Genomic DNA, 23,149 nt, shown 5'->3' with positions numbered 1-23,149 from the left:
TTTAGTGTGGTAGATACTAGCTATAAGTAAATATTTAAATTTGAATTTAAATTAACCAAAAGTAAAAATTAGTTTGTACTAGCCACATTTTAAGTGCTCAATAGGCACGGGTGGCTAGTAGGTATCATATGGACAGAGCAGAATTATACAACACTAGAGGCCCAGTGCACAAAAATTCGTGCACTTGGGGGCAGGGGGGGCCTCTCAGCTGGGCCTGCACCCTCTTGCAGTCCGGGACCCCTCGGGGGATGTCCACCTGTCAGCTTAGGCCCGCTCCCCGGGATAGCCCAAGTCAGACATCCCTCTGGCAGCCAAGGATCCCTTGAGGGATGTCCACTTGCCAGCTTAGACCTGCTCCCCGGAGGGAGCGAGCCTAAGCTGCAGTCAGACATCCTTAGCGCTGCCGAGGAGGCGGGAGAGGCTTCCACTACCGCCGCTGCTCTGGCAGCCATCAGCCTGGCTTGTGGCTGAGTGGAGCTCCCCACCGTGGGAGCACACTGACCACCAGGGGGCAGCTCCTGAGATGAACGTCTGCCCCCTGGCGGTCAGTGCACATCATAGCAACCTGTAGTTCACGGTCATTTGCATATTAGCCTTTTATTATATAGGACTAGAGGCCCAGTGCATGAAATTCGTGCACGGGGGCGGAGGGGTGTCCCTCAGCCCAGCCTGCACCCTCTCCAATCTGGGACCCCTCAAGGGATGTCTGACTGCCCGTTTAGGCCCGATCCCAGGGATTGAGCCTAAACGGGCAGTCGGACATCCCTCTCACAATCCAGGACTGCTGGCTCCCAACTGCTCGCCTGCCTGCCTTCCTGATTGCCCCTAACCACTTCTGCCTGCCAGCCTGATCACCCCCTAACCACTCCCATGCCAGCCTGATTGATGTCTAACTGCTCCCCTGCCAGCCTGTTTGCCCCCAACTTCCCTCCTCTGCCAGCCTGGTCACCCCTAACTGCCCTCCCCTGCAGGGTTGATCGCCTCCAACTGCCTTCCCTTGCAGGCCGGGTGCCTCCCAACTGCCCTCCCCTGCTGACCATCTTGTGGTGGCCATCTTGTGTCCACATGGGGGCAGGATCTTTGACCACATGGGGGCAGCCATATTGTGTATTGGAGTGATGGTCAATATGTATAATACTCTTTTATTAGATAGGATAGAGGCCTGGTGAAAGGGTGAGGGCCAGCTGGTTTGCCCTGAAGGGTGTCCCGGATCAGGGTGGGGGTTCCCTTGGGGTGTGGGGCGGTCTGAGTGAGGGGCCTGTGGTGGTTTGCAGACCAGCCACGCCCCCTGGCGACCCAAGATACCCTGGTGCTGGTGTTTGGAATTTATTTACCTTCTACAATTGAAACTTTGTAGCCTTAAGCGGAGGCCTGGGCTGGCCAGGGTGTGTGGAAAGCTTTGCTTCTTCCATTGCCGGGGGAAACCCTAGCCTCCCGCTCTTTCCAGCTCCGTGGCTGCCGCCATTTCTGTTTGGATTTCTTTACCTTCTATAATTGAAACTTTGTAGCCTTGAGTGGAGGCTTAGGCCAGCAAGGGCAGGCGGAAAGCTTGGCTTCCTCCATTGCCTGGGAAACCCAAGCCTCCCTCCTGCTCTCTGTGGCTGTAGCCATCTTGGTTGGGTTTATTTGCATACTCGCTCTGATTGGCTGGTGGGCATGGCTGGTGGACATGGCTTGTGGGTGTAGAGGAGTGATGGTTAATTTGCATATTACTCTTTTATTAGGTAGGATGAGAGACAGTCAATAAACAACACAAATTAACTGGGTCATTGTAGGCAATGATTAAATACTATGAAAATATAAGAAAATAACTGTCGGACTTGGGTGGGGAGAGGCTGGTTAACCTAGATTGGTGATCAATAAACACCTCTGAAAAGTGACAATTAAGCTTGAGTGATGAAACATAAGCAGTCTTGAAAAACTAATTTTTCTAATCCCCTCTTTATTCCTAGGATCTGTAGTTGGGAAGTAGTGATCCCTTATGCTTCCGATAGTGATTCAGGAAGTGTGGATTTGCAGCTGAGCAACTTAGAGGATATTATAAAGGGCCCAAGTAGATTTGAATTTACAGGTAAAAGGGGGAAAGAATGGGGGGAAGGGCATCTCTTTTCAAGTCAAGTGGCTGAGTAACCAGCCCTTGACTAGACTTCAACAATGTCCCTGACTTTAAGAACTTGGAATATGATTGGAAAACTGAGATAAGATACATTACTCTAAACATAAAGAACACTAACTTGGTCCTGAGACAAATAATTCTGCCTATTTGCACAGAGTCTACATGCTAGAAGGATTCTAAGAAGAGAAAGGTAAGTGTGGGTGGAATTTGGATTGGGCTACAAAATAACTATCATTTATTCTATAAATATTTGTTAAGTAGCAGTTGCTGGACATGCATCAGTGAACAAAACTAACATGGTCCCTGCCCTCACAGAATTTACATCATAGTGCTGAGAAGAACTAAAATAAGTCAAGAGACAGTAAATAAAGTAATTACAGTTATAGTAAACACTATGAAAGAATTAAACAAGGGCTGAGACAAAAAAAATAAAGGATGGGAACCTACTTTAAATCATGTTTGTCAGAGAGAACCTGTCTGAGACACTGCTGTTTAAACCTAAAGAGAGTCTCAAAGACATGAAAGAGCTACCCAGGTGAGAAGTAGAGGGAAGAGCATTCCAAGTGGGTGGAGCAATATTTGCATGAGACAGGAAAGTCTATGGTATGTTTGAGGAACTACATTCATTTATTTGTACATTCATTCAATAAATATTTATTGAAGCCCTGCTATACTCTAAACACTGATCTAGCTGCTGGAGATGTAGCAGTGAACAGAACAAATACAGTATACTCATAGAGAAACAAAGAATTGGAACTCAGTATAATTTGTGACGGGGGATGGAGATAGGGGTAAGGAGCAAATATAGAGAGGTTTATTAGCAGCTAGTAGGATACTTAGCCAAAATGAGCAGAGGGGGTTCAGGAAAGGTATCCTGGAGCTGAGCCCTGAAGAATGACTAGGAGTCAGATATGCAACGAGAGATAAGGGAAAGTGGGAGAGAAGAAGGGGAAACATACAAGCAGAAGGAAAGCCTTTGCAAAGATAGCAGGTGAACAAGAACATGGCTTCTGCTGGATAACAAAGACGTGGCAGGGAGTGGGAGGAATTTTCAGAAGAGGCTATAATTCAGGAGACCAAAAGGAGTACAAAAATTGAGTGGTAGAAACCCTCAGATGATAGGTATGTTAAGGGGGAAATAGCCTGTTTGTCCAATAGGAACAGGGATTTGGTATTAAAAAATAGAGAAGGTAAAAGATGTAAACCTACATGATGCCACCATAATTATTGTCACTCAGTGAGCAAAGGAATAAGATTTGCCAACACTTTGGTGCCAGTTCTGTATAATCCAAATGAGGTAGATTCTATTTTGATCCCCATTTTGGAAATGAAGAAATAGGCCCAGAGAAAGTAAGGCCTCACAGGGTCAGAATGCTAGAAAAAAGCAGAGCAAGGACTCCCTACTCTGGAGCCTGTGCTTTTAACGTATATCTCAGGTCAGGAAGGAAATACCTCAAGCACTTACTACAACCTGGTCAATCAGGAAGAAAACAGCAAGGGGCTGCTACTATACTATAAGCTCTTGTCACCACAGTCATAAGCTTTTGAATTTGAATAATATCTACTATTTAAGTCAGGCGTCCTCAAACTACGGCCCGCGGGGCACATGCGGGTGTTTTTGCCATTTTGTTTTTTTACTTCAAAATGAGATATGTGCAGTGTGCATAGGAATTTGTTCATAGTTTTTTTTAAACTATAGTCCGGCCCTCCAACGGTCTGAGGGACAGTGAACTGGCCCCCTGTTTAAAAAGTTTGAGGACCCCTGATTTAAGTGCTTACTGTGGACCACATACTGGGATAAGTGTTGTATGTATTTCCTCACTTAATCCTCATAATGGTCCTGTTTTACAAGTGAGGAAACTAAGGTTTCAACAGACAGACTAACTTGATAAAAGTCATAGAACTAGAGGAGGAACCAAGATGGCGGCATAGTTAAACGCCTGTACTTGCTGCCTCCCACAACCAAATCAGAATTACCACTAAAATACAGAACACCTATCATCCAGAACTGCAGGAAAGCTGGCTGAGTGGAAGTACTACAACTAGAGAGATAAAGAAGACAGCACTTAGAGATTGGTAGGGGGTGCGGAGGCATGGAATGGGCTGGTCCAGCACCTGGGTGTGCCGCTCTTTTAATCAGGAGGGAGATCACCTGTTTGGAGGCTGACCAGAAGAACAAGGAGTCCCAGCCCCACACCAGACCCCCAGCCCAGGGTCCCAGAGCTGGGGAAAGAAGTCCCTACAGGCAGTAAGAACTACGGACTGTAAAAACCAGTGCGGATTGGGGCTGAGTGACACAGGCTGCTGGAGACCCAGCTGCTCCTCTTAAAAGGCGGCACAGCGAACTGAATTTACAAACTCCCGCTTGCTCTGAGTTCCAGTGCCGGGCGAGGCTCTGGGGGACCCAGACACATACAGGGAGAAACTGGACTGTCTGGCATCGGGGCAGAATCGCAGGGGCGGCTTTCTTCCAGACGAAGGTGTTCCCGTGCTGGGGCTTCCTTGGTGCAGGGCTGACTGGCAGCCATTTCTGTTTGCTCTGCCCTGGAGATTCCCTGAAACCCCACTCCACCCAAGCTCTGCGCAGCAGCTTTTGCATATGAATGGTCTGTACTTTCTCAGTCAAAACCCTGTCAAACAAGCTGCAGCTGGGTCAGGGAGTCCCAAAGCCATCAATAAAAAGCCCAAGGCTAGCACCAGTACCAGCCTGTCTTGCTTCATAGCTGGGCCTCATCTGGGCACTTCCAAACCTGATACAAAGAGGAGGAATCTGAAGATCTCTCTATAGCTCCTGCTGGGTGGCCCCAGGCAGTGGCTGACTTTGCACCTCCTTGGAGATCCAAGAGCCAGTGTACCCAGTGGTCAGTGTCGGACCATACCAGATTACAACTCTTCACATCCATAAGTGACACACTCAAGGGGCAGACTCAGTGAGCACCAAAGCCCCACTGAGGCAAGTCCTACCTCTTAAGGGTGTCTCCTGCACAACAGATCTTCCATTGTAGACACAGCTGGTCCTCACAGCCAACTGGCCTGGAGGTCAATTCCTCCCAGTGATACCAACAGCAATCAAGGCTCTACTACAACAAGACTGTGCACACAGCCCACGAAGGGGTGCACCAAGAGTATCCACCTCAAGTGATTAGGGAGGTTGAGCCACTTGGCCCTATAGGACACCTACTACACAAGGCCACTCTATCAATTCAAGGAAACTTAGCAGATATGCAATACATAGAAACAAACACAGTGGAGCAGCCAAAATGTGGAGACAAACATGTCACAAATGAAAGAAATGGAAGAAAGCAAAATACTGGATATAGGGTTCAAAACCACAGTTATAAGGTTACTCAAGAATCTTCTAGAAACCTCCGAGGAACTTAGTGAGACCTTCAAGGATCTTAGTGAGAATGCCAAAAAAATGGAAAAGGACCAGTCAGAAATTAAGCATACACTGACTGAAATAAAGAATAATATACAAGGATTCAACAGTAGACTAGAGGATCCCAAGAATCAAGTTAATGATTTGAAATACAAGGAAGCAAAAAGCACCCAGCCAGAAGAGCAAAAAGAAAAAAGAATCCAAAAATATGAAGATAGTGTAAGAAGCCTCTGGGACAACTTCAAGCATACCAACATCCGAATTATGGGGGTGCCAGAAGAAGAGAGAGAGCAAGATACTGAAAACCTATTTGAAGAAATAATAACTGAAAACTTCCCCCACCTGGTGAAAGAAATAGACTTACAAGTCCAGGAAACACAGAGAACCCCAAACAAGAGGAATCCAAAGAGGACCACTCCAAGACACATCATAGTTAAAATGCCAAGGGCAAAAGACAAAGAGAGAATCTTAAAAGCAGCAAGAGAAAAACAGTTGCCCTAACTGGTTTGGCTCAGTGGATAGAGCGTCGGCCTGCGGACTCAACGGTCCCGGGTTCAATTCTGGTCAAGGGCATGTACCTTGGTTGCGGGCACATCCCCAGTGGGGAGTGTGCAGGAGGCAGCTAATCGATGTTTCTCTCTCATCGATGTTTCTAACTATCACTCCCTTCCTCTCTGTAAAAAATCAATAAAATATATTTAAAAAAAGAAAGAGAAAGAGTTAGTTACCTACAAGGAAGTACCCATACGACTATCAACTGATTTCTTAACAGAAACTATGCAGACCATAAGGGAGTGGCAAGAAATATTCAAAGTGATGAATAGCAAGAACCTGCCACCAAGATTACTCTACCCAGCAAAGCTATCATTTAGAATTGAAGGTCAGATAAAGAGCTTCACAGACAAGAAAAAGCTAAAGGAGTTCATCACCACCACATGAAACTAGTGACCCGGTGCATGAAATTCATGCACATTAAAAGGGGATTAATTAGAGGAAATAATTTAATATTGCTATTTGCCCTTTCTCTATAATAGAAGTGTCAGAGATGAAAGAAAATTAGTAAAATGTATATGAAAACATTCCTCCTGTCAGAGTCTGGGGCACACCACGAGACCCAGAGTCAAGTCCCCGCCCACCCATATGCACCTCAAAATTGCATGAGACCCAGACCCAGCCAGCTTCCTCCCCCCCCCCATTGGGCTAGATCTAGACCTGGCCAGTCCCACCCTTGTCAAGCCCTGCCAGGCAGGGCGTGTAGCCTCAGGTCCCCTGGCCCGGCGCCAGGACAGGGGGCATGGCCTGAGATCCCCCAGCCCAGACCGAGGCAGGGGGCATGCCTTGAGGTCCTCCGTCAAGCCCTGCCAGGTGGGGGACATGGCCTGAGATCCCCTGTCAAGCCCCACTGGGTTGGGAGCATGGCCTGAGGTCCCCCGTCAAGCCCTGCCAGGTGGAGGTGCACCTTGAGGTCCCCCATCAAGCCCCACTGGGTGGGGGGAGTGGCCTCAGGTCCCCTAGCCTGATGCCAGGGTGGGGGGTGCGGCATGAGGTCCCCTGTCAAGCCCTGCCAGGTGGGGGATGTGGCCTGAGGCCCCCTGTCAAGCCCCAAGGGGGCGGGGGAGGGTGTAGCCTCAGGTCCCTGCTGATTTCTTGTTAAGGCTCCTTATGGGAACTTGGCCTCAGCTGTGGGTGTAACCATGTTTGTGATGGAGTGATGGTCAATTAGCACATTCCCTCTTTATTAGATAGTATGCTGAAGGATATTCTTTAAAAAGAGGAGGAAGAAGAAAAAGGTAAAGATAAAAAGTTATGAACAACAAAGTGACAACAAATACAAATATTTTAAAAATCAAATGAATAAAAAATCTGATGTACAGAATAAACTGGTAAATGGAATAGAATCAGGGGCATGGAAATGGAAAAGACTGATGATTCTCAGAGGGAAGGGGGTGTGGGGACTGCGGGAAAAGATTAGACAAATATATTTTATGTATGCATTAGCTATGGACACAGACAATAGGGTGGCAAGGGCCTGGTTGGGGTGGGAACTAGGTGGAGGGGAGCTATGGGGGGAAAAAAGAGAGACATCTGTAATCTCAACAATACAGATTAAAAGAAAAAAGGTCATAGAACTAATAAGTGGGAGAGCCAGGATTCCAGCTAGTCTGAAACTGAGATAAGGTTTGTGTTCTTAACCACTCTGATACAGTTCACTCCTATGTTTTTGTAGCTTAGGAGGCCCTTAGAGAACATTGAATTTGTAATTGAGAAAACTGAGACTCATAAAGAGGAAGGGCTTGGGCAGAGCAAACAGTGAAGGTGAGAACAGGAACTGTCTCTCCTGATGTCCGGTGGTTCTCCCCACTAAACCCTATAACTTGACATAGTATGGGGGCATCATCTGATGTCTTTCTTTTGATATTAGACTCAGACATCTCTGTCATCTCTTGACTTCCTCTGGAATCCCTCACAGATAGTTTCAGATACCTGACCCATGGCGACACCTTCAGTGAGGCCGATGTTGAGAACCTGATCGAGTCCATCCAGGAGTTTTTTCATGGTGAGCTAAAGGTAGGCACAAGCAATCTTTTCAAGTTATCCATCTTATTCCTCCATTTTAACAAATACTTTGAACTCTATTTGTTATTTATTTTTATACAAATAATTTATAAGCTATAAAATTTATATTGAGCCGAAACCGGTTTGGCTCAGTGGATAGAGCGTCGGCCTGCAGACTGAAAGGTCCCAGGTTCGATTCCGGTCAAGGGCATGTACCTTGGTTGCGGGCACATCCCCAGTAGGGGGTGTGCAGGAGGCAGCTGATCGATGTTTCTCTCTCATCGATGTTTCTAACTCTCTATCCCTCTCCCTTCCTCTCTGTAAAAAATCAATAAAATATATTAAATAAAAAAAAAATTTATATTTATACTTTTGTATTTTTCTATTTATATATATTTATAACACTTATAAATTATATTTATAAAATTTACATCCCTATAAAAACAAAGAAAGTCATAATAAAAATTAAAGTTAAACTTCATTAATTCTACTGTCTTGAGATGACTGCTGTTAACATTTTATTATATATATTTTCAGACTTTTTTCTGTGTGTACCGATGAATGTAATTATAGAAAAATAAACATCAGAAATGGTGGGAGAAAAACATTTCTAAGTCAATAGCTAGAATCTATATTATCCTGCCCTGGCTGGTTGTGGCTCTTTGGTTAAAGCTTGTGCCACATACTGAAGAGACTTGGGTTTGATTCCTGGTGGAGGGCAAGTACCTGGATTGTGGGTTTGATCCCTGGCCCTGGTCAGGGCAAGTGTGGAAGGCAACCAGTCAATGTGTCTCTCTCACATCGATGTTTCTCTCTCTTCCCTCTTCCTCCCTCCCTCTCTCTCTCTCTCTCTTTCTCTCTGTCTTTCTCTCTCTCTGTCTCTCTCCCCTTCCCCCCCCCCCCCCATTTTTCCTCTCTCTCATCTCTCCCTCTCTAAAAACCAATGAAAAAATATCCTCGGTGAGGATTAACAACAACAACAAAAATCAATATTATCCTACTTAATACAGTATTCCATTGTTTAGGTGAAACATTCATCCATTCATTCTATGAGAGTACATAACAGAAGAACTTACCATAACCTGGGAGTAAAAGAAGGCATTGCTGAGGAAGTAACCCTTAGCTTAGATCTGAGGAATGAATAGGTGAAAATAGAAGTTAGAGTTGTAAGGAGTGTTCAGAAAAAGGAAATGGCATGTTTGACAACTTTGTGGCAGAAAGGAGCAGAGAATCAGAAAAAGTCTGGGGTGTTTAAAGCATAGTGTGGAAGGTGTGTCATTTGTCAACAGACACTTAGGTTTCCATATTTTGCTCCTATGAATAATGATGCAATGAACAAGGAAGTGCAGACATCTCTTTTGAGATCCAGATTTCATTTCCTTTGGATATATGTACATATACACAGATGTTTTTGGTTTGTGAAAATTGATCAAGCTTTACATTTTTTTCTATGTATAATACCAGTAAAAATGTTTTTAAAACCAGAATGTTTGTCTTCACTTTTGACTCAGACTATTTCCCAAAGGCATCACAAACTCAACATATAAAAACTAAATGGCCATAGCTGGTTTGGCTCAGTGGATAGAGCGTCGGCCTGCGGACTGAAGCGTCCCAGGTTCGATTCTGGTTAAGGGCACATGCCAGGGTTGCGGGCTTGATTATCAGTGGGGAATGTGCAGGGGTCAGCCAATCGATGGTTCTCTCTCATCATTGATGTTTCTTTTTTTTTTAAATATATATTTTATTAATTTTTTACAGAGAGGAAGAGAGAGGGACAGAGAGCCAAAAACATCAATGAGAGAGAAACATCCATCAGCTGCCTCCTGCACACTCCCCACTGGGGATGTGCCCGCAACCAAGGTACATGCCCTTGACCGGAATCAAACCTGGGACCCTTGAGTCCACAGGCCGATGCTCTATCCACTGAGCCAAACCGGTCAGGGCATCATCATTGATGTTTCTATCTCTCTCCCTCTTCCTTCCTCTCTGAAATCAATAAAAATATATTTTAAATAAATAAATAAAATAAAAACTAAATGAATTTGAAGACATTAGCAAGGGTCCCTTTGGGAAGGGCCTTGACCTCCATGGGTGCTATTGAAAGATTTTTGATAGAAAGTCACCTGATCAAATTTGCATTTTTTAAACAATGAATCTGATGATGGGGGGAAGGGGGAATAGATCGGAGAGAGGCAAAACTAGAGCAGGCAAACCTAGTGTTGCATTGTTATACTAGTCCTAGTGAGAGATAATCAGGTCATAAAGTCACTTTCTTGCTATGTATTGCTACTTGCTTTCCAGAGAGCTTATACCAGTTTTATGCCATCTACATGTGTAGGGGAGGGGGACAGGGGGTAAGACAAGAAGAAATTTTCTCCAGATTGTGGAATTATTGGTGTTTTATTTTCTTCTTTATACTTTATTTTTTCCAAGTTTCTATGGTAAATAGATAGTGCTTTCATATTTAGAAAAAGAGAATAATACAAAAGAGATTTTGTTCTTCAAATCAGAACTTGCATTTTAATAGGAAACAAAGACTCAAAATAATGAATATTTAATGGCATCAAGAGAGCTAGAAGTAACAGCATCAGAGGTCTCCTTTAGGAAGCTTAATCAGACAGCAGTATGCAAGTTTAGTAGATGAGGAAACAAAGACTAAAGGTGGGGAAAGCCATCAAGGAGCACTTAGAAATCTAGCTGAGAGGGAAAACGGAGATCACAAACTGAGGCAGGACCAGTGGACAAGAAATTCAGTCCTCTGTAATTTATTCATCCCTCATAATAAAAGACTGACATGGGATTGAATGAGATGTCCATTGTTTAAAACATTCCAAGAAACTTCAAAAGCCCTCTATAATGACCAAGTGGGATGACAGTGTATAATTGTGTTTTTATCATTTTTTCACAAATTCAGAGTGAACATGAGAAGCTGACATACCTAAGATCTTTGTCTTCTCTCAGCCAAACTTTACCTTATGATGAAACCACAGAATCATTTATTCACAGCCATATCGCAGACATTGTGCATAACCTATACGTAAGTATCATGACTTTATCACAAATTATTGGGGCCATGCAAATTCAGTGATCTGGCTAACAAATTTTTAGTGGCTTCACATTTTTCTTTTTTCCTGTTAATACTCACCTGAGGATATTTTTCCATTGGTTTTTAGGGAGAGTAGAAGAGAAAGGGAAAGACAGAAAGAAACATCGATGTGAGGGAAACACATCAATTGGTTGCCTCCTGCCCAGGCCGGAGAGGAGCCTGCAACCTAGGTATGTGCCCTTGACCAGAATCAAACCCAGGACCCTTTGATCCACAGGCTGACGCTCTATCCACTGAGCCAAACTGACTAGGGCTTCACTTTTATTATCGATCCCCTTATTCTTTTTTTTTTTTTTTTTAATATATTTTATTGATTTTTACAGAGAAGAAGGGCAAGGGATAGAGAGTTAGAAACATCAATGAGAGAGAAACATGGATCAGCTGCCTCCTGCACACCCCCCACTGGGGATGTGCCCACAACCAAGGTACATGCCCTTGACCGGAATCAAACCCGGGACCCTTCAGTCTGCAGGCCGATGCTCTATCCACTGAGCCAAACCGGCCAGGGCTCGATCCCCTTATTCTTTTCTCATGTCAGTATCTCTGCATGGAGGAGAAATACTCAGAGATACTCCACAAATGTAATCACCCTTGACAAATCAATTGAAAAAGAAGTAGAAAGGAGAGGGATAACATTTACATTTCTCAGTAAAAACAATACTGTGTTCTCATTAATCAAGCAGTAGTTCTGAGGCAGACTCTATAATCCAGTAACTAGGTTCAAGGACCAGCTCTGCCTCTTTCTAGCTATGTGACTTTGGGAAACTACCAACTTCTCATTGCCTCAGTTTCTTCATCTATAAAATAAGGATAGTTGTATCTACTTCACAAAGCCATTGAGAGCATTAAATAAGAAATAAATGTAAGCCAGGTAGCATGGTACCTAACACATATTTTGCATTTAAGATACATGATTGTAGGTGTTCACAACTGCCCTTGCTCTCTAACCCCAGCTCCAGTCCAAGGAGAAGGGAGGTAAGTAAATAGGTCTCTATACCATGGCTCCTACAAAGCAGGCTGCCCACAAATCCACCCGTGGTAAAGCACCAAGGAAGCAACTGGCTACCAAAGCCCCTCACAAGAGTGGGGCCTCTACTGGAGGAGTAAAGAAACCTCATTGTTAAAGGCCTTGTACCGTGGCACTTTGTGAAATTAGATGTTATCAGAAGTCCACTGAACTAATTACCAAACTTACCTTCCAGTGTCTGGTATGAGAAATTGCTCAGGATTTCAAAACAGATCTGTGCTTCCAGAGTGTAGTGATTGGTGCTTTGCAAGAGGCAAGTGAGGCCTATTGGGTTGGCCTTTTTGAAGACACCAACCTGTATGCTATCCATACCAAACGTGTAATAGTTATGCCAAAAGACATCCAGCTAGCATGCCTCAGACACAGAGAACATGCTTAAGAATCCACTAGTATGGAAAACAGTTCATTCTTTTAAAAAAAATTTTTTTTCTCTCCTTCCTATTATTGGTAGTTCTGAACATTAGATATTCTTTCGCCATGGGGTTAAAAGGTACCTAAGTATATGATTGCAAGTGGGAAATAGGGGCCAGGAATCAGGTATTGGCAGTTTTTCCATTTTCATTTGTGTATGAATTTTTTTTTAATATAAATGTGGAAACATAAAGCATTAACACAAGTCAATACGTTTCAGTAAACAAGTTTCAGCAGTTCAACTTCATAACAATATAAATAAACCCATTAAATTTTTTCTGGACAATGCCAGCATTTGGATTTTTTATTTTTTAAATATATTTTATTGATTTTTTTACAGAGAGAAAGGGAGAGGGAGAGAGAGCTAGAAACATTGATGGAGAGAAACATCAATCAGCTGCCTCCTGCACACCTCCTACTGGGGATGTGCCCGCAACCAAGGTACATGCCCTTGACCGGAATCGAACCTGAGACCCTTCAGTCCGCAGGCCGACACTCTATTCACTGAGCCAAACCAGTTAGGGCAGCATTTGGATTTTTAAAAACAAGTAAAGTTCTTATTGATGGCAACTAAATGGTATTTGTAGCATTTTTATCATATAGTAGACTCTATCCATTCAGTATACTTTTCTGAGTTGTCCTACATGCAAGTACATGTTTTTAATGTTGTCTGTCTGCTGTGCTTTTCCTGTAAGTTTGCTATTAAAATACATTAAACTATTTTTAAAAAGAAACATGATTGTGTTCTTTTAATTATTATTTTTGTCCTATTTGTAATTAACTTAAGCCACACTCTGCCACAAACTCATTCATTCATTGCCTTATTGGGGGCCTGACCATCCCAGGCAGTGACCTGGAAATTGGGGCTTCAAAGACAAAGAAGACATAATAACCTGTTTCTGCAGCCAAGCAATGTGTACTCAGCTGTCTCAAGGACTGTGACAAAAGTTTAAATAGGTATAGTGAGGGCACAGAGGAGTGAGTGAGTGGTCAATTCCATGACAAAGGATCCAGACTTTACAAAGGAGATAATGCACTTAAGCAAGCACTTAACTTTTTGGTGCTTTAATTTTCTCATCCATGAAATGTCCCCTTCAGGTTTTCTAAAGCTCTAAAATTCTGAATCTGAGATTTCTTGTACACACCAGGAAAATGAGCAGTTCTTCCATCCACGGGTCTAAAGGCTGATTAGATTGATGATTAGCATTCAGAATTGAAGGGTAACCAGTTAACAGGTTTGTTCAGCAAGGATCTATATCTAGGACACTCTGGTGCTTTGATAAAGGACACACCATTTCCTGAAAGTGTTGATTCATTTCTTCCAAGAGTTTACAATCCTTTTGGAAGTGACCACACCTTATAAATAGGTTGAGAACTATTCCCAACAATACATCAAGAAGAGCAGAATGCTGTAATGCAGATTTTAAGAATGGATGCATAGGGGCTGGGAGAAGGGGGGTTAGGAAGGTGGGAAATGGGAGATATCTGTAATGCCATCAATAAAAATATATATATTTTAAAAAATTAAAAATTTAAATAATAAAAAGAATGGATGCAGGTTTCTACTTGGCTATAGTCTATGGGCAGAGGATTATAAGCAGCCATAGGACCCAGCCAAAATAGCATGACTTCAATGTCCAACTTTCACAAGAATTGGTAGCAGTGGGTTGCCGCATGTTTTAACCAACCAACTCAGAAGATCCACAAATACAAGTCACAGACAGCAAAAGCACATTGAATTTCCCTGTGCTCTGCATCTGGATCTGTCCAGCCAGTAGCAAAATACCCACTGTCAAATAACAAGCAAAATGTGGCTGGCAGGGGGTTCAGCCTAGAAGAGTTAAGGGTAGTTGTGAGAGAATTGCATCGATTTTTGCATCATAATGTAAGTCTACAAAGTCCCTGCAAGTCCATGTGCAGGGGCTAAGAGAGTACAGCTCCCAAAACCAAGAGGAGAGATGTCCAAGGAGAGGCAGTTCTGCTGAGGAACCTACAGGAGGAGAACGCCAAGGTCATCATAAAGAAAGGAGAATTTTAATGCATTTGCCAGTCTTACAACCCATGCCAATGCATGGCTCCTCAGTGTCCAAACAGAAAGAGCGAAGGAAGCTAAGAACAGATATGGAAAGGAAGGGGGGGAATATAACACTTTACCAAAGAAGATGTATAAATATGCACAGGAATCGATGCTACATTACTGTGATTAGGGAAAAGCAAACTAAAACCAAGGTGAGAGTCAACCATACACCCATTGGAATGGCTAAAATAAATAAGAAAGATAATACCAAATGTAGGTGAGATATGGTGCAACTGGAAATCTTATACATGCTGGGGGAATTTAAAAATGGCACAACCACTTTGGAAAACAGTTTGGCAATTTCTTCAAAAGTTATGCTTACCATATGAACCAACCATTCCACTCCTAGGTAAAATGAAGGGTTTGGCTGGACAAAGGCAAGTATGTGGATATTCATAGCAGCTTTATTTGTAATAGCTAACTAAATAGCCCAAATGTCCATCAGCAGATGAATTGATAAATTTTGAAATACTACTCATCAATAAGAAGAAATGAACTCTCGATAACATGCTACAACTCTGGTGAATCTCAAAATAATTATGTTGAGTGAAAGAAGCCAGACAAAAGAGAGGATATACTACATGATACTATTTATATGAAATTCTACAAAATGCAAACTTATCTATGGTGACATCAGATCAATGGTTTCCTGGAGATGGAAGTAGAGTGGGAAGAGGCAGGAGAGGGAAATTACAAAGGAGCACAAGAAAACTTTTGGGATTGATCCATTTGTTCATAATCTTGATTGTGGAAATGTATACATATGCCTTTTAGGCCTATCTGCTTTAAAAAAAGAAAATGAAAGCTTATTTCTGGCAGAAGTGGCCAAGTAGGTGGAAGTCAGAAGGGGATGCAGGCCTCGTGGTTTAGCTAAGAGGGCACTGCCTTCATCCACATGTGAGGGTATGGCTGCAGGAATGGAGAATCAGAAACTGCAGAACAGGGAGTGACTATTGTTGTGATTGGTTGGATGTGGGAAGTGAATAAAGGAGAAAAAAAATCATAAATCATTTTTTATGAGCCCCAGGAAAGGGCACCATTGACAGCAATTGAAGACTAGTTGGGGTGGGGTGTCACTTTTTAACACCAAATTGCCAGGTTTTACCTGTGAACTTAGTGGCAATGCCTCTAAGATAACTAGATTTGGGCAAGTGAGCCCTGGGAGACTGAAGGCAGAGCCTTATACTTTATTCTTCCAGACTATAAAACCATAAAAATAAGCTTCTTAGGGAAATAAGGAAGAAGAGGATAAGGACTCCAGCAAGATCTGACCAGAGTTGGAAAGTGAGAAGAGAAAGAGAAAACTCAGAGGCAAGGAAGAGAACCCAGTAATATTTATTGAGCACTGCCTCCTGGGCACCAATCTAAGTTCCTAATGAGGTGTTTTGGTGGCAAGTAAAAGTTCACTAAAAGCTACTAAAACACAAAAAGGGGTATTTGCTCTTAGAGTAACTGAGTCTTCCCAGAATCCTATGACAGGAAGAGCAGCCAGCTCCAGGAAGGGAATGAAACCGGAAAAGAAAAGGAGGGGAAAAAACAAAAAAAACACACCTTTCACATACTCAGAACTTTCTATTTTTTAATTTATTTTTATTTTGTTTTAAATGATTTTCATTCGTACATGTATTTTGTTGTTGTTCATCCTCATCTGAGGATATTTTTCCATTGATTTTTAGAGAGAGTGGAAAGAAGGGGGAGAGATACAGAGAGAAACATTGATGTGAGAGAACTACATCGATTGGTTGCCCCCTGCATGCACCCTGTCGGGCTGGGGTTCAAGCCTGTAACCGAGGTACATGCCCTTGACCAGAATTGAACTCTGGACCCTTCAGTCCTCGGGCCAATGCTCTATCCACTGAGCAAAACCGGCTAGGGCTCTCCATTTATCTTTGCTCCTTTGTATGCATTTCTATTTCTCTCCCTCCGTTCCCCACCTGTCTTCCCTTCTCTTTCCAAAATTGGCTTTCTGTGCACTTGTCCATATAGCCCAGTGCTCCCAAACTTGGAATTTTCTTCTTTTGGTAGATCAGCCAGACGAATTGAAGTTCTTTGTCTAAATTCCAGATTCCTGAGAAGGAGAGTCTCATTGACCCTGGTGTCTACTCCTAGAGAAAATGAGCTGTTGTTAGTGGGACAGAATGACTTAGATGAAACATGACTACTAGGCACCAATTCCTATGGGCTGGGGGCAGTTTTCAGAGAGACAATCCAAGAAGGTTTCCACTACAACCATTTACATTTGCTCTTCAATCAACTCCCTGAGATATGTTCTCATGTCCTCCATTCGGATAAGAAAACTCAGAGGGAAGTTCATACATCAAGTTTACACAATGAGTGAGTGGCAGAGTCAGTGCTCACTCCCAGGTGCTATCTAGCTCCAAAGCTTCTGTTATTTCCTCTCTATCACTCTGCTGATTTTTCCAGCAGAGCAAGGCACCTTTCCCTTTGCCAATATGCAATTTGTAAAGTTATTCCTTTTCTAAGACAAGTAACTTATAATTTTATTAGACACTATATTAGAGATGGCTGGTTTAGTAGAAAGAGGAGTTAGGATGTCTATTAGTTATTGAGGGCTTCTGGGTATTATGAATTAGCTCATTTAGTGCTCACAACCACCCTATGAAGATAAGTAGCACTGTTATCTCATTCTACAGATGAGGAAACTGAGGTACAGGGAGGCTGAATAACTTGTGTCAGCTGAAAGAGCTAGTAAGAGGCGGAGCCAGGCCTCAGGGTCTGACTCTGGAGAATAAACTCCTAGTCTGGCCACTGTCCTGCTGCCAGTCCTGTGGAGCCGAGGAGCAGAGCCCTCTGAAGGACCTGCTCTTGTTCTTACATCTCTCACCACATCTCTGATCCCTTGGCCTAATGACTTGGCACATTCTGGACTCCCTCCTAAAGCTCTTTTCCTCTCATTACAGATTCTGGTGAAGGAGGAGCCCCTGCATTCTCTCTTCAGCCCTGTGCGCCAGGAGGTCTTTGTCACCATCACTGACCTCAGGTGACACCCACGTGCCCTGTACACATGCATCCTGGTTCTTCATTCAGGGCCAATAGCAAAGCCAACTGACATGTTCCATATTTTTAATTTCTCAAAACTATTTAGAGAAGTGGAAACCAAATCCATGTTTTGTATAAGAACTTTGATTTCACGTATGCTACCATTGGTATCTGAAAGACCTTATTGGAACCTCCTTTGAGTTCGGTTTTGTCCCAAGTATATTCGGTGGAAAGTTACTACCATGTCTGTTTCATGACAGAGTGCCACAGTGCAAGAAATTTGGAAGGGCTGTCTTCTGTTTACCTTTCTTGGAAGTTCGTACTGCACGCTATCTGATTAAAGGTCCCGAAAAGGCCCATAGTTAAAAAAGTTTTCACCTTGGTTTAACTTGCCATTCCCCAAACTAACAAACCCTTGATAGAGCAGTACACTCTCCTTGGCAGAACACACTTTGAAAAATCGTACTCTACTGTATTAGACTGTAGCAGGCTTCTCTTCCATGGTTGAACTGAAGGAAAAGCCTTGAAGGATGTCACTCCAGGGACCTCCTGGGCAGGCAGGGAGGGTAAAGGGGAGAAGGATGGAGGCTCTGAGCCTAAAACTCTTTCTCTAACCTTTTGTAAGATGTATCTAAACAGACTGACAAGCAAGCCATTGATCTCTTTCATCAGAATGTTATACCAAACAGTCTATCCTTTCCTTTTGGATTACTTTGATCTCTGCTTATCAAGGTCAAGTCACACCCTCCGCAGTTTGCTATTCCCAAACTGTCTTTTTCTAGTTACCAAGATGTCCATTTGCTGTTTGGCTCTGAAGATCGAGTTGACTTGTTTAGTCTTATCACCAAAAGTATAATCACTCTTCCCTCTGAAAAGACCCTTACCCAGCTGCAGGAAATCATACCAAGTGGGTCCTACAAATCAGAGGTAACACACTTTGCTTTTATAATTTGCCATCCCCAGGGTCAGCTGATATTGGCCAATGGGAAGTGCATTTGATTTTTTTGGAACTAGCCAAAAACCATTTAAGCCAAGTCTGGTGAATAGAATAGGTGGTTAAATAGCTTTTTCTTTTTTTTTATTTTGTCTTCTTTTTTCCCTTGCTTTTGGCTTTAAAATAAGGTGGAGCATTCATATACTTAGCAGATATATAGGGTTACCATGTGCTAAGCATCATGATAAGCGGCAGAAATAGAGCGGTACACTCTTCGATCCAGGGAGCTTATATCCTAGTGCAGAGATACAAACCGCCAGTAAATATAATATCAGATGGTGAGTGCTGTGAAAAATGAAAGAAGAGGATAAGGAGTACTGTGGGTGGGAGGCACGGGGGCTTTTTACATAGGGTGGTCAGGGAAAGCTTTCCTGATGAGGTGACAGTTGAAGAGAGTGTGTGGTATCTCTGGAGGAGAAGCTTTCGGGCAGAGCCAGGAGGAAGTGCAAAGGCCTTGATTTTCCTGCCACTAGTAAACTGGTTGGGAAAGCAATTGCTAAAGGGAACTTTATTCCCTTTTGTTTCAAGATGTCAGAAAGAGTCACAAGTCAAACTTTAAAAGCATTTTGATGCCCCTAAGTGATTCCCCAAATATAGTTAGAATCAGTTAACTATTTTCCCAGTAATGTTGAGATGTCCATGTAATATGAATATATATTGTTTCACAAACTGCCTCCCAACACGTTTACACTGGGTCTGCAATGTTAAGTAAAGTCTCAAGATAATGAGGAGAGCCTTAAAAGTGTGCAGTGCTTTTCACATGGGAAACTTCACATGGATGGCATCACTTACCCTGTGCCTATTCAGTGTCTCTACAGGCAGACGTTTCAGGTATTCTCTGAGATGCTCCAGAGTTTGGTGGTGAAAGACCCACATCTGGAAAATTTTGACATCATTTTGAAGGTAAACAGGATATCAGGAGAGAATGGGAAAGTTAATGGTTATATTAAATGGTGAAAGTGGAAGAAAATGTGGCAGGATTAAGTTTTAAGAGATAGCATAATCATTAAGAGTATTAGCTACCCATTTTGAGTCAGACTTGAGTTCAAATTCTGACTCTGCCATTCACTGGTTATAAATTCAGCAAGGAATGTGATTTTTCAAAGTCTCATTTCTTCACCTTTAAATGAGACAATAATTACTGTATTAAATAAATGGCTTTCAGTTTAAGTGGTTGCTGTAATCCTTAAATTATTATTGCTTACTACCACAAAAGCGTTTCATTCAGTGACCAGAGAATAGAGTCAGCCTCATGAATGAGCCAGGTGAGACTTAAATGTTATTAATACCTACCTGCCCTCATCTGTACCAGTCCCAGCAGATGCCATTCCATCATTAGAAATTTATTCATTGGAGTGCATTCACTGCATTCAAACATCTTGCTTTCTTGACCCTTTTCAAGATGCAGATATCCCAGAAAGGGGTAGCCCTTTAAACTATTATTAATCATATGTGCCTAAGTGCAGGTGGTCACTTATCATTGCCACAATCAACCTTAACATTATTTCTCATTTGTCTTATTTTTGTACAACAACACTGCAGCCAGATTGGCTTTCTTTCCTTTACCCAGTTGTGCCTTAAACTTTCCTGCCTTGGCAACTTAATTCAAGCCATTTCTTCTTTATGAAGCTCCTACTCATGGATATTTATTTTCCATGAATCTGTCCCTGACTGTTGTAGGCAGATACAATTTCCCCATCTTTAGAGCTCTTTATTAGCATGTCATTCATTTCCTGTCTTTCCAAAACAGGTTTCAGGAAGTTGAAAACATACAGAAGAATAGAATAAATAATTGAAGAAAGTGGGATGAAGGGAAAACAAGTCTAGGAAATAAGCCCCTAAGGAAGCTGACCACCTGATCCCTAGGTCTTTGTGCTTCGTTTGTCAACCTGCCATTTTTATTTCCGAAACAAGTTTATAATTTAGGAAAATATTTTCAGACATGGTAGCGACATGTGGAACTTCTCTCTCAACATTTTCCCCCAAACAGAATAAAGGTGTTATCCCAGATCTTCCTGATAAATCATTTAAGCTCCCTTCATTTTTCATAGCACATGGACCCATGGCTACAATCAGTTAAAGACCATGAGCGGGAAAGAGCCACAGCCATCATTGCCCAAGTTCTAAAGTGCTTATGCATGCATCTCAACTTGAAGGTAAGCAGCCCTTCAGTGGCAGAGGAGGAAGGATCCAAAGCCATCCTATTACTGCCTATTTCCCCTCCTGTTTATGACTCCCAGACGTATGACTCCTTGGTGCTCATGCATTATTCACATATCTACCCCTCTCCTAAAATTCAAGCATCTTGAGGCCAGGTGCTGTGTTTATTAATCTTGCATCCTCGTTGTTTGGCACAATATAGTAAATGTTTTTGAATGAGTAAATAAATGTAATCGAAAAATATCTGAGGGCCCATGTTAATAGCCACTGTTGACATTTTTTTATTTTTTATTTTTTATTTTTTTTAATAAATCTTTATTGTTCATATTATTATAATTGTTTCTCCTTTCCCCCCCCCCTATATCTCCCCACCACCCTGTTCCCACCCCCCCCCGTCTGCCCTTATCTCCCTCCCCCCCCCCGTTGTCCTTATCCATAGGTGTTGTTGACATTTTTTTTAATTCCTTCTGAGTGTGTTGTGTATATGAGTGTGTTGGGATGGGGACTTCTACTTCAGTTCCTTTCAGTTTGTTCTCTATGTGTAGCCAGAGTAATCTTAAAACCCACGTCACTTCTTTGATCCAATAATTTCCAACTGTTTTAGAATACAAGGTCTTGTATGATATAGTGCCTGCCTTCCCACCTGTACTTCTTGACTTACGCCAGCCACATTGACCTCCCTTACATTCTTTATCATATAAAGCTCTTCCTGTTTCATGGCCTTTGCACTTACTACATCCTCTGCTTGGAATGACCTTCCCTAATTCTTCACATAGCTAACTTCTCCTCAATCTTCAGTGCTCAGTTTAAATGTTTTCACCTCAAAAAGGCCTTTGCTTACAAATAGATGTACCCTTGCTCTCTTTCCTTCCTATGACTTCTTAGAATCAAAGGTTATCTTGTTTGATTATTTTTATTGGCCCAATAAAAATGGATTTATGGTCTATTTTCCTCTAATAGAATGTAAATTTCATCAGTGATTATGTTTTCTTGTTTACCACAGCATCCCCAGTGCTTAGCACAGAACATGCTACATGTAGATGCTCAATTAAATATGTATTGGATAAATGTAGATCAGCTCAGATTCCTTCTCTAGTCAGAACCCTCCAATGGCTTCCCAGCTCTTACAGAATAAAATCCTTACGATATCCTCTAATTCTCTAAGTTGTTATGTGATCTGAGTCCATCTTCATCTACCTCCCATTTCTGTTGTTTCTCATTTACTCTGTTCCAGCCAACCTCGCCTACTTGCTCCTCAGAAACACCACATACTGTCCCTTCTCTTTGCACTTGTTATTCTCTCTGTCTGGAATGTCTTTCTCCCAGATTTCTACATGGTGCAGTCCCTCATTTTAACATTAGTGAGATCTTCCCTGACCATTCTAAAATAGCAATTCCTATCCTTATTCTCTACATTTTTCTTTATCATGGTATATATCACTACTTGATACATATACTTCATTTTTTCCTGCATATTCTTCCAGTTAGAATATCATCTCCATGAGCAGGGATATTATCTTTTGTTCTCTGTTTATATCCCCAGTGCCAATCATGGTGCCTTAGCCATAAGTGCCATAGTCATAACCAATTCCTGGCTTATAACTGACACATAGTACTTGTTGATTGAGTGAATGGATCAAGGCTGTAACAGCGAATGAAAGATATTATACAGTTTTACGTATGTGTTGCTGTGTTGACTGTAAATAAGTTGTAGAGGCTACTGTTCACAACATCTCAGTGTATTTTTCTGAAGAGCCACAGAAGACATTTCTTTATGACTCAGTCCTAGAAACAGTTGTGTTTTCTCTCCATGGGGATTTGCTTTTTGTCTTACGGGCAGTTTGAATCATATTATATGGGACATTGCATTAGCCCTGAGAAAACTCAGCGCTGAACTCCAGTGCATAGCTTTATGGCCTATCTCAAGCAAATAATGACTAGCATTCTGCTTTCTAACCAAATTCTTAACTTTATTTATCTTTTCTACATTCATTTTTAAAATTTATCCCACTTTCTTTGCTATTTTAAATTACATTTCTTTTGCTGATATGGCTTTTGCCTGCTACTTTACCTTTTCTTTCATAATAAAGCAAACTATCAATAAATAAATTTTAAAGTAGTATTAAATGGTACACCTCAACTTTGTATCCAACCTTTTCACTTATTAGACTAGCAACACCTTATTATAAATTCCTAGACTACTTGATTTCTAATTATTATATTCAGAGTGGCTAAACAATTGTTCTCTTTACTATTGGATAATTTTTTTCAATGTGGGTCTTTAAAAACAGTGCTAGAATGAACATCTTTTTTTTTATTATTG

General features: G+C 42.1%; 1 protein-coding gene across 1 annotated transcript in view; it reads left to right on the top strand.

Moving 5' to 3' along the window:
* The window catches only part of MROH8 (maestro heat like repeat family member 8), a 54,100-nt gene that overhangs the window by 1,412 nt on the left and 29,539 nt on the right, over positions 1-23,149 (top strand). Inside the window, exons 2-8 of the mRNA XM_028157754.2 lie at positions 1,953-2,071; positions 7,966-8,063; positions 10,966-11,088; positions 17,594-17,673; positions 18,455-18,599; positions 19,474-19,569; positions 20,718-20,822. Of these exons, the coding sequence (XP_028013555.2) occupies positions 1,953-2,071; positions 7,966-8,063; positions 10,966-11,088; positions 17,594-17,673; positions 18,455-18,599; positions 19,474-19,569; positions 20,718-20,822 (766 nt within the window). The remainder of the gene's footprint in view (positions 1-1,952; positions 2,072-7,965; positions 8,064-10,965; positions 11,089-17,593; positions 17,674-18,454; positions 18,600-19,473; positions 19,570-20,717; positions 20,823-23,149) is intronic.

Source organism: Eptesicus fuscus, chromosome 12 (assembly GCF_027574615.1).
Source record: "Eptesicus fuscus isolate TK198812 chromosome 12, DD_ASM_mEF_20220401, whole genome shotgun sequence".
NCBI lineage: Eukaryota > Metazoa > Chordata > Mammalia > Chiroptera > Vespertilionidae > Eptesicus > Eptesicus fuscus.
Note: the sequence above shows the minus strand (reverse complement) of the source record. Positions and strands in the feature narration are given on the sequence as shown.